Raw genomic sequence first — 11,763 nt, forward strand, 5'->3', positions numbered from 1 at the left:
AGCCATCTCTCTACTCTTCAGGTTTTCAAAAGAAAATTTTATATGAATTTCTCATCTCCGCCATACATCCTGCATGCCCTCTCCATCTTATCCTCGTTGATTTAATCATACTAATAATATTTAGTGAAGAATGCAAAGTATGAAACTCCTTGTTTGCAGAATAGCCGTGACAAAAAACTTTTTAACGAGAGATAGTGAATACAAGTAGAATGCTCAACGAAACCCATTCAGTTCCTCAGAATTTAAGATCTGAAAAGGGCTGATACTGCTGTATTTGATAAAAATGATATTATACATAACAAAATATGAATTCAGTTGGATGAAAGGAGTTCTCTAGCACGTCAAATCCCATGTGGAATGACCGAGTCTGATGAGAGGAGACACAGTGCAACAAAATTTAAGATCAACTGAATATGTAACGTGCATGCAAAAATACTAGTGTGAATACCAGAAATAGAGATTATAATTAAAAAATCGCTTCCATAATGTAGGTTGGATATGGCTGTCACAGGAATTTGGCATTGTCCAGCTGAAATTATGCAACATGCAGATCAATATACAAGAGGATCACTAAAGTCATTTTATAACACTCCAAAAGTCTTATTTGCCTTAATATGATTATACATTTCTGTAGATACTAATTTGCTTATATGACTCGTGAATGAGTTAGAAATCAATACTGATTCCTCTTTAGAAAGACAGGATAAATATTTATTTACATCAGACTTAAAATTTGTTCACAGCCTTTAAACGACATGGCAGTGCTACAGAATGTTAAAATTACACACTTTAAATATGGTATTCATTGTTACAAAAAATTGAGATAAAACAAACACTTTCATGAGATAATCATATGCATATGGACAGTTTCAAAGTCTGCCTATACAAACAAACTTCATTGAAGTTTTCAGACAATATTTCCAAATTAGAGTGTTCTTAAAATAAAGTGCCTGATTTTGCCCTTCACAATTTTGATGCCAGAAATATGACACTTATTGAGAGAGGCGAATCTCTGCAACCTGCAGTGTTGATCACAAGTTCATGAGGCACAGTAAGCATCCGAGAATGAAGTTATTTATTTATTATTTACTGAACACTTAGTGAACTTCAATTAGAAATTTTTATAAACAACACTGCATGACATGCAATAATGCATTCCTTTCAGATTGCCAATCATTGCTATAAAATTTGAGATATTGACAACATCATTAAGTAAACTATAAGAGACCACCAACATTTCATGCAAATAAAAATGATGCTAAATATTCCTGAGAAAATTAAACAGTTTCTTGCAAGGAAACTTAAAAACCAAATACAATAAGACATGCAAGGCATTAGTACATAGAAACCAACTGGTGTGCGTGTCCTTCACAAGTGTATCCACAGTATTGTTGCGGTCTATGTTTTAATGGACCCCAATCTTTTATTTAGGGCTGGATACTTTGCACATACTTTTGAGATGTATTCATTATTGTATGGCCAATGTCATGATAAATGACCTCTTCTAGATTAATGAAAAACATTTGAGTTCTGACTGATCAGGAATGTTTACATGATCACTATTTTGGAAAGAAACCTATGTTAAAAAAAAGTGGATTTATAAAAATGTGATATCTCTGGAAAGAGTTCTCCTTTCTTCAAGTGCATGGCTGAGTACGCTGCAAGGAATGTCTGTAATTTTTCAACTGTCTTCATAGAAGTATTTTCTGTTTGTAATTCTTTGTGGAACTCTGTGATCAGTTTGAGTGTTAGTCTGGGGATAAAACAATAAATCTGACAAACATTAAACCTGTATAAATTAGTGGAGAAAGTGCTCTACTTCAAAAATTATAAGCCTGTTGCACCATAAATTTTAGCATTAGTTTGAGGACGAAGTGCTCTGCAGGCCCGTGTGTTACATACAGGACGTAGTGCTGCGTTTCATAAATTATGAACTTGTGTAGTATCATGATAAATTTGAGGGCTGGTTTGAGGAGAAAATACTCTGATAAATTGTTTGTTAGGGAGAAGGTGCTCCACTTTGTAAATGACAAGCTTGTATAGAACTCTGATCCATTTTTGTGTTACCTTGGGGACAATCTCCTTTGCATGGTAAATTAGTCTGTATGGTAGTATAAATTTGAGCATTAGTTGGATGACAAAATGATCTGTTGATTGACTGTAAGCTTCCATTTCTTAGGGGACACAATTCTTTGGTGTATTATAAGTCTGTGCAGTTCCACGACAGCTTTGAGTATTAATTTGAGGAGAAAGTGCTCTGTCTGCTAGACTGTAAGCCTCTGTGTGTCTTAGGGGAGACAATCCTTTGTTTGGTGTATTGTAAGCCTGTGAAGTTCCGTGATAGATTTCAGTATTACATTGCGGAGAAAGTGCTCTGTCTGCTAGACTGTAAGCCTCCGTGTTTCTTAGGGGAGACAATCCTTTGTTTGGTGTATTGTAAGCCTGTGAAGTTCCGTGATAGATTTCAGTATTACATTGCGGAGAAAGTGCTCTGTCTGCTAGACTGTAAGCCTCCGTGTTTCTTAGGGGAGACAATCCTTTGTTTGGTGTACTGTAAGCCTGTGAAATTCCATGAGAAATTTGAGGAGAAAGTGATCTGTCTGCTAGACTGTAAGCCTCTGTGTGTCTTAGAGGAGACAATCCTTTGTTTGGTGTATTGTAAGCCTGTGAAGTTCCGTGATAGATTTCAGTATTACATTGCGGAGAAAGTGCTCTGTCTGCTAGACTGTAAGCCTCCATGTTTCTTAGGGGAGACAATCCTTTGTTTGGTGTATTGTAAGCCTGTGAAGTTCCATGATAGATTTCAGTATTACATTGCGGAGAAAGTGCTCTGTCTGCTAGACTGTAAGCCTCCGTGTTTCTTAGGGGAGACAATCCTTTGTTTGGTGTATTGTAAGCTTGTGAAGTTCCGTGATAGATTTCAGTATTACATTGCAGAGAAAGTGCTCTGTCTCCTAGACTGTAAGCCTCCGTGTTTCTTAGAGGAGACAATCCTTTGTTTGGTGTATTGTAAGCCTGTGAAGTTCCGTGATAGATTTCAGTATTACATTGCAGAGAAAGTGCTCTGTCTCCTAGACTGTAAGCCTCCGTGTTTCTTAGGGGAGACAATCCTTTGTTTGGTGTATTGTAAGCCTGTGAAGTTCCGTGATAGATTTCAGTATTACATTGCGGAGAAAGTGCTCTGTCTGCTAGACTGTAAGCCTCCGTGTTTCTTAGGGGAGACAATCCTTTGTTTGGTGTACTGTAAGCCTGTGAAATTCCATGAGAAATTTGAGGAGAAAGTGGTCTGTCTGCTAGACTGTAAGCCTCTGTGTGTCTTAGGGGAGACAATCCTTTGTTTGGTGTATTGTAAGCCTGTGAAGTTCCATGATAGATTTCAGTATTAATTTGAGGAGAAAATACTCTGTTTGCTAGACTGTAAGTCTCCATATTTCTTAGGGGAGACAATCCTTTGTTTCTTAGGGGTGAAAGCCCTCTGCTTGGTAAATTACAAGCATGTGTGGTACCATGATAAATTTTAATATTGGAGTGGGGAGGAATTGCTGTGATTGGTAAATTGTGAGATTCTGTGTTCTTTGCTCTGGCTGGAAAATTATCCTGTGTTCTATAAGAGACCCGAGTCTTAGTTTGAGGAGAAAGTTCTCTGTATGTAGCTTCCTTTAAATAGGTATCTTCTGTTGAAACACGTGGCTGTAGAAGGCTGCAAGGAATGTCCGCAAGTTTGTAATTATTTTCCATGGATGATATATTCATTGCTTCTAAGCTGGGGTTGTGAATAACATGTGTGTTACTTTGTGGAGAAATTGTTCTGATCCTTAAATTACAAGTCTGTGTTGTGCTCTGAGCGATTTGTTTATTATCTGGCGGAGATAATATACTGCCTGGTGATATAAAAGTATGTACCATGCTGGGAACAGCCATATTATTTGTGCATGGGATGAATGGCTGGATGACATGCTGTGATGGCTTATCTGTTTGGTTCTGTAACTTGGTAATAACAGAAGTTAAACGACACATATTAGGAACAGGACGTGGCATATCCAATTTGGAAATGTATGAAGACTTGTTATTTAAGCAATGTAAAGGATTTGAAAGATGATGACTGAAACATGCTGTGCAATATTCCATTTTGGGAGTGTATGTTGCTGATATATCAGGATTCTGAAGTGAGAAGGATGAGGTTGTGGCACTAGTAGGCACAATATTAGTGTCGGTGGAAGATGTCCATGGTTCTGTGAAGTGAAATGATGGGCTCAGTGAATCAGAATGATATTGCGAAATTATCTTTGTGCGTTGCGGAGTCTTGGAGCATAGCCGTGAATCTTGTTCTTCTAAGAGTGTGGCACGAATCTGGACATATGCTGCATTCTTCTCTGTTGGCACGTGGATTTCTGATCCTCCTGTTTCCTTTACGGCTATTCCAGTGACTAGATCAGGCAAGACAGACCTCAGTTCAATGTGATGGCAATTATCACTTTGTAGTAATTGCATAACTTGTCCATGGCCCATTGTAACAGCAATGTCTAGTGCTGACTGACCAAGGACATTACGTTTGTTTACATCGGCGTCATGTTCCAGTAGAAGACTGACAGCCACACTGTTTCCTTTCAGTGCAGCCATCATTAATGGTGTCATCCCTGTGGAATAAAACAATTTAAATGCATTTTTAAAATATACAATCAACAATAAATAATACATCAGATTCAACTTTAAATTTCTAGTTAGAAGTTTCCACTGCTAAGGCTTAAATATTTAGCACAACAGTTTTGCAAAACTGTATTTCTCATGCTGTGGGCTAACCCTGTAGCCAGCCAGTGAATCTTTTATCATTGGTCCACAATACATTATTTTCATATTATATTTAACACTAAAATTTTTTTAAAGAAAACATGTCGAACAAACATTTGTCATTACAGGAATTTAATTTACAAAATTTCTTCAAAATTCATTTACGTGTTTAAATTCTTTAGTTTTAATGAAACTGGCATTCATGAAATTTTACATTTTGATATGATAATGATCAAAAGACATATACCTGTATGTGGTAGAGCATCATTTGGCCTGACAAGATCTAGTAGAATTCTAGTTAACTGGTTATGTCCAAACACGATTGCAGGAGTGAGAATAGTTGCTGATTCTATTTCCAGTTTCCATGGCAGTGCAGACAGTATATGGCTTACAGCAAGACAGTTGCCACTGGCAACGGCTAAAGCCATTACTTCTGCTCCTATTCCATCCACAAAGCATTTAATTAGCAAGTGTAATTATCTATATTGAGTCCCGCGCCATAGCCGCACGGTCTGAGGCATCATGCTTCGGACCGGCGATACGGAATGCGCGCTGGTTCGAGTCTCGGGGGAGAAGAAATTTTCTCATGAGATTTTCGACCAGTGTATGGGACCGGTGCCAACCCAGCATCGTGAGGAAATTGGGGAGCTACAATGGGTAGCGTAATCCGGTCAGGAAAGCTAGCAATGGCTGACCACACGTCACCCTATATCTGGTTGGATGATCGTTCACCTCTGCTTAGGCATGTGAACGTGAGGCGAGCAGCCAGCTAGTCGGATTTGGCTCTCTGGAGCTGTTACGCCACAGATTTAATTAATTACCTATATTGTCTAAACACATCTGACACAAGCCTATCACAATAGCAATGAATGACTGATCCCACTGTGCAGACGTACGATTCAAATATAATTTGTAATCTGCGACTACCAGAACACTGAGATTACAATGTGAGAAAATTGTGTGAATGCCAAGAGAATTGTATCATAATTGACAGCAGTAGATTGGAATAATTTTATGGAGTGAGGCAAGAAAGTATAATAACCTCTCCCATGTGATGCATCATGACATTGCTTACAAACATTAGCCCTTCTGAATTGGATTTAGCTAACATCTGGCAAGAATGATGAAATAAATGTGTCGCAGACTTCTCAACAGATAAGGCCAGCTAACTCTTAACGGCTTTTCAACAACAGAAATTGCACATTGCCTTGGGAATATAAAATCCAGCATGAAAGGGGTTAGCTTTGTAACTGATAATACGATATTGTAGGTGTGTCATATTGTGATTTATTTAAATAGTGAAGATACAATATGAAGGACGTGAACATGATAAGAAAAATGAAAACTAAAAATCATTAAAAATCAGTAATTCAGTTAAAAAGTTTATAACATAACACCTGATGATGGCTATATATAGCCGAAACATGTCGTAAATGTTCCACATGAAAATCGAGTACTCGATACGGAACGTAAAATGATATTTTAATCTTTTAATTATCTTATATTGTGATTGACGGCCAATTTTAAAATATATTTTTAATACTAATTAACTGATAATACATTATTGACAAAATAATATGGCAGAAAGGATCATGTAAGGACTTTGAAATATGCAGATGATCATGTTGCAAGAGGACAAAGGATTTATTTTGTAGTGTATTAATGATACTGTCAGGAACTGAAACTGTGTAGCGTTGATCAAAGTATGGAGGAAAATTGGTGGAAAGATGATGGTAAGCAAGGTATAAAATATATCGACAGAATACTGAAGAAAGCTCGTCCTATTTGGAAGTCAGATTCCGTCAAATGGCAAAATTCAAAATTCTAATTACACGGAGAATATGCAGAGTCAAGAAATTTTACACCTTCAGAGATCTGACTTGGAACTGGAATATATATCAAAAAGTTGAAGTTGTTTGTTGCTTATTTTAACAGGAGGAGAAATTCAGATATGGGCTGAGAGCAGCGGATGAATATTATAACCAGTCGAGATGACTTCCTATGGCAGTACAAAGAAAAGGATAAAGGGCATTAGGCAAGATTGGAGATTAAAAAATAAAGGTCTTGAATAAATGGCAACTGGATAGACAAAATGCAAGGTGGAGAATATAAGTGTGTGATGATGTATCAAAGGGAGTGGGGGAAAGGCAAATGCAGACGCTAGGAGTGGTTGTAGTAGTAATAAAGAAAAACCCAGTGCAGGTTCCATCACAGGACAGCCCTCAACAGTTAAAATTCCAATAAATGATAATGATTAATATTATCATACCAGACTTAAATATCCAATGTAGATGCTCGCAGTTTGATTAAATCGAGGCAGTCTATTAAGGAAATCACAATTTGTTGAGACATTTCACATATTATATTAGTGTTCAGTTGGTTGCTTGATGAACATCTTCCATTCTTTGTATTGTCAGAGGTGCCTTCTTTAGCATGGATGGAGTGAACATTCATCATGCCATGTCTATAGCAATAGCCTACATAAAAACTATTAAATGCTTTTCATGTATATGTAAAAAAACATTAATATTGTTTCTATTTGCATGTATTAAACCATAAGAAAGAACTCACCAAAAATTCACAAGGATTATAGAAATATAATTGGTTACAAATAAGAAATTACCCATTCCATTTGTAAGCTGTACATTTGCTCCATAATGTATCAATGTACTAACAGTATTTGGATAGCCATTCCTTGCAGCATGCATAAGAGATGTCCAGCCAAAATTGTTGGGTTTATCAATAACAGCATCATGACAAAGAAGATATTCTACTATGTCATCTCTTCCATTTGCTGCAGCGACTTGCAGTGCAGTAACTCCTCCCTCATCACTCCAGTTGACATCTACCCCTTAAAGAAAAATATTTTCAATTCGGCGAAATCTTAGTTACATACGTCATTTGTTACGTATAACTGTAGAAATACCTAACATGACCATTTCTTTAACCATGTATATATTTCCAGTTTCACAGTGAATTTGAAATATACTTTCTTTCGAGTTCATTGTTTCCCCACAAGCGGTATTTTCGTTGCCACAACTTCAATGAAAATAATCGAATGCACTGAACGGCAATGAATGAAACATCAATTTCCGATTAGTAGGAAACAAATTAATTGAATAATCGACTGAAAACTATCAAATATATCGATTGTTATAAACTCGAAAATCTAAAGCATAATTAAAAGAAAATAATGAATTCACTTTCAACCAAATTAGCCCGCCATAGCACGAACCACAGAATGAAAGGACGGCAACACGAAGTGTTTAACAAATAATTCATGTTTATCCCGCCATGCGTCGGTTGGCGCGCCCGACGCTAATCCTGCGCTGTAAGTACCAACAGTATGAGGACGTTCAGAAACATTACAGACTAACATACGTCTACACGCGAAGCATACAAAATTGATTATATCATATATATGGCGAATTCTCTGCTGTCTTCGCTGTAGTCTGTTCTCGACAATATCTTTCCTTTACAAATATTGTATACATTGTCCGTGGTTCGTTAGCGTTCAATTTTCGTACAGAGTATGGAAATATCACACGTAACACAGCTTATGGTGAAAGCTACATATAATACCAAAGACAACCTTGCACTATAATTCGCGTCGTTACATGTCAGAGTTGTAACAGACTACCGTCCCGTCGTTTTCTGTCGCACAAATTTCTATCCAGACTTAGTTTCTGTAAGTTATCTATCGTACGCCTCTTCTGTAACAGTTATTCCGAAGCATAGACGAGACTTGTAGCTAGTATCTGGTGAAAAAAAACCCGATGCCATGGCAAATATAATATATCCGGCACAGCATTCATTAACTATAGGTATAACACTTTAAAAAAGTCTTCATATCCATACATATACATTTAAAGCTTTTATGTCCAGCAGCATTTCGTGTTAGAATATTTAACTCTTTCCAGTGTTTTTAATAATTTTGCATTAACATTTGCTATAACACTGATTAGCTACAATGAGAAAGACTAAATAAACGACTGCTCCCTGTTCAAATTTATTATATTGTGGTGGCTGACCTGATAACTAAAACCATTGTTACCACTTGCAAATTGTCACATGCTAAATTTCATCACGAATGAAATGTGGGAAATCTATGTACCTGATGGTATAAATACAGAAGTTTCATCCGTAGAACTTGAAGTCCTTCACGAGGTATTTATGCATTATGCCAAAAGGATTTCTCTATGTGAACAAAAGAGTGAATTAATAGAAAGTATTCCAAACTTCATAAACTATTTTGACCGTGCAAGAAAAAAATGGGTCTTCATGGAATTTCAGTGTAACTTATAGTTACCTCAATGTCAGACCTACAAAGAAAAAACTAGTTGAATGGGGCTGTGCATGTCAGGAGAGTCTGCACATGGAACAGTTCATGACTGAAGAAAATGCATGAAGTTTGAAGCTATGAGTCATTTGGTCGCTACAGAAAGGGATATCTCAATTCCATTCTGGCATCGCATTGTGTGTTCAGAATTCTTGGAGTAGACTCCTCACAAGTAAACACTCATGGTGCAGTCAAGAGGACTCCGAAGCTAGAGGTATGTAAAAGGTTTATTGGTTATGTTACATGAATTATGTGTATGGACTTCTTCTATTGGACAGTACCTTGTTCTAGTAATGACACAAGCGTAATTCGCTGCAGGTGATGCAGATACTTTAATATCAAATATATATCTTTGTCATAAGATTTGTTCATTGGGTCTTACTTATTTTCTTCTTAACAGAAGGAATCTGTGGATTGCAATGTAATGTATTACTTTCTGTGAAGAAGCAAACTGGTGTATGTGATGATAAACTTTAAGTGTTTTTGTGTATGGCCAACATAATTAAGCAAGGTAATTCTCAACCACAGAGGGGGAAACATGGGAAGTCTCAGAATAGTACGAAGATGTCGGAGGGCGGTGGATGTAACAGTGCTGAAAGTTGTACCACTTCTAAGCCCCAGTCACAAAGCAAGACTTTATACGAACAGGTGACAGCATTTCTACCACAACAGACAAACCTCTGCAGCTTAGTTAAAGAACACTTTCACCCAGATGGCCCTTGCTGGACTTCCATACATGCGGAGACCTTGCTGCTGACTGTTGTCGGATATTTGCCAGTAAGGAGGAGTTCAGCTGCTTGTGCAGTCTTGGTTGCTGTTATCATCTGCTGGAAAAACAATGTTCACAGTCCATTTTGGACTGATATGGATCCTCCATTACCCACAGGAGTGCTGTTTGGATTCCCAATCAGCCAGCTCATGCATATGCAACAATCTTCTTTAAGATACACAGTAAATACACACATAGAAGCTTCTGGTTAATTGTGCATTGGTGCAGGGGGGGATAAGCAGGAGCTGGAAGGTTTATAATCTGTGAAGCAACAGATATTAATCCAGTAAATAATTTTAACAATGTGAAATAAATCCATCGTATGTTTTTAAACAAGTTACCCACTGTGTAACCACTGATTATGTTACAATCTGTTGAATTTCTGGGGCTAAAGGTTACTTGACTTTGTTGTATGCACAATGGACTGTATTATACATTGCTAAGACCCAGAGGTTCATGAGGAGAAAATGGCTAGCTGTCTTGTTTTTTTCTTAGTGAGAGACATGTGGTGGGTGTGATCGTAATTTTATATTTAACCTTTCTTTTTGACAGGTGCCAAGTGAATCACTTTTCTTCGAGCCTTGCTACAGGTTCTCGTGTTCAACAAATTTGGTGATGATATTCTGTGGGGTCATTTCGGTCGACTTAAATACCTTAACCATACCATGAATAAACCGTGCGAGTGGAAAACACTAGAGTTATATGGATGATGGACGCAGTAAGGACCTCAGAAACATCTGTAAACTGCTACCAGACTACATGGCACAACAACCCAGAAGACAGCATCCTTCAACGTGGAATAGGTTTGAAAAAGACAGATTGGATGAGTAGAACAGTGAGTGGATACTGTGGGATAACAGCCTGCTTACTTGCCGTCTTATATAAATCTCCCAGAAATTCCTGTCCAGTACATACCACCCTGAAGATGTTAACTACAGTGATTTGCGAATTCAACATTTGATGTCACTCATCCCTCGAAGCCAGCTTTACACTGAGCTCCAATCACAAAGACCAAAGGACAAGAATTAGACATCTCATCTATTTACACATGTCACTAACATTTAAAATATAAGTTTTATAGTGAACTTATTTAACATATTTTTCAGGGCATCCAGGACTCGTATTTGTTAAAATTGTTTGATCCAGTTATCTCTCCCCAGTGTTACTGTATTATTTCATTTAACAATCCTCATGGGAAAAGAAGAGATTGAAGGTTGTAGATGGTAATGGGTTGCTTTTTTATCCAGATATTAAATAAAAATCATTGTTTTATTACCACTTCATAATATAATTAATCACCTGTACCGGAAGACCCTCTCCGCTGCTACAGCATTGCATTCAGCCTTGTATGTCGTCCTTAGTGCTGAAATGTTCTAGGAGTGTCTGAATCATGTCAACGCATTTCCCCATCAAGCAGCAGCTGAGGCGGAATGGAACAAATTTCGGAAAAAATCTAGTGGCAGCTTGTGGAGAGTTGGGGCACAGATCTATAAATATGAGCTCCTACTACAATCACCCAGCACAGTGTTGAAGTAATGAGTGAGATGGAGTTTTGAAGTCGGTGGGGAGTTTAAAGTTGATGGTCAAGGAATTCACTTGTGTGCAGACCTGACACAAGTTACACTGTTACTGACCAGCATCAGGAGACCAGGTGAACAGCATTATGGCATAGAAGAGACCTTTTATATTCAGAATTGCAATAGTCTGAAATAAACAAAGATCCCACTGGGTTTGTTGTCAGAATCATCACTTTCACCAGCATAAGTACCATGTTGTTTGTCACCTTTGCCTAAATTAATTGGTAAAAAAGGAACAGCTTTGCATATTTGAATAAAATGTACATCTTAGGCAGAAAATGCTTATGTGA

At 37.4% G+C, this 11,763-nt stretch overlaps 1 protein-coding gene and 1 long non-coding RNA gene across 7 annotated transcripts; one reads left to right on the forward strand and one right to left on the reverse strand.

The window, feature by feature from the left end:
* Positions 1-445: 445 nt before the first annotated feature.
* Positions 446-8,737, reverse strand: LOC110831920 (uncharacterized). 6 transcript variants are annotated; one of them, XM_087354534.1, is made up of 4 exons: positions 8,647-8,737; positions 7,412-7,639; positions 5,036-5,227; positions 446-4,637 (listed from the first exon to the last, which is right to left on the reverse strand). In XM_087354534.1, the coding sequence occupies exons 2-4, from the start codon at positions 7,494-7,496 to the stop codon at positions 2,176-2,178; spliced, it is 2,739 nt and encodes a 912-aa protein (XP_087210660.1). In that variant the 5' UTR covers positions 7,497-7,639; positions 8,647-8,737; the 3' UTR covers positions 446-2,175. The 6 variants fall into 6 exon arrangements, with proteins under 6 accessions (XP_087210660.1, XP_087210659.1, XP_087210658.1 ...); XM_087354533.1 differs by lacking the exon at positions 8,647-8,737 and adding an exon at positions 8,381-8,605; XM_087354532.1 differs by lacking the exon at positions 8,647-8,737 and adding an exon at positions 7,992-8,159.
* A 10-nt stretch (positions 8,738-8,747) lies between these two features.
* LOC147872899 (uncharacterized) lies at positions 8,748-11,174 on the forward strand. Its single transcript, XR_015536717.1, has 2 exons — positions 8,748-9,341; positions 10,449-11,174. It is a non-coding gene; the product is annotated as an uncharacterized LOC147872899 (long non-coding RNA).
* Positions 11,175-11,763: the final 589 nt, after the last annotated feature.

The sequence above is a fragment of the Zootermopsis nevadensis genome, unplaced genomic scaffold (genome assembly GCF_977971745.1).
Source record: "Zootermopsis nevadensis isolate Lab colony 2312 unplaced genomic scaffold, Znev_1.0 Znev_ptg000023l, whole genome shotgun sequence".
NCBI lineage: Eukaryota > Metazoa > Arthropoda > Insecta > Blattodea > Termopsidae > Zootermopsis > Zootermopsis nevadensis.

What these genes read in the sequence shown, in the direction of transcription:
- LOC110831920 (XM_087354532.1), bottom strand. Translation starts at nt 8,070, where the DNA reads ATGAATTATTTGTTAAACACTTCGTGTTGCCGTCCTTTCATTCTGTGG. An exon ending in GCGGGCTAATTTGGTTGAAA is followed by an intron (nt 7,640 to 7,991) that starts GTGAATTCATTA and finishes TTTTTCTTTAAG; the next exon opens with GGGTAGATGTCAACTGGAGT. An exon ending in ACAGCTTACAAATGGAATGG is followed by an intron (nt 5,228 to 7,411) that starts GTAATTTCTTAT and finishes TGGATGGAATAG; the next exon opens with GAGCAGAAGTAATGGCTTTA.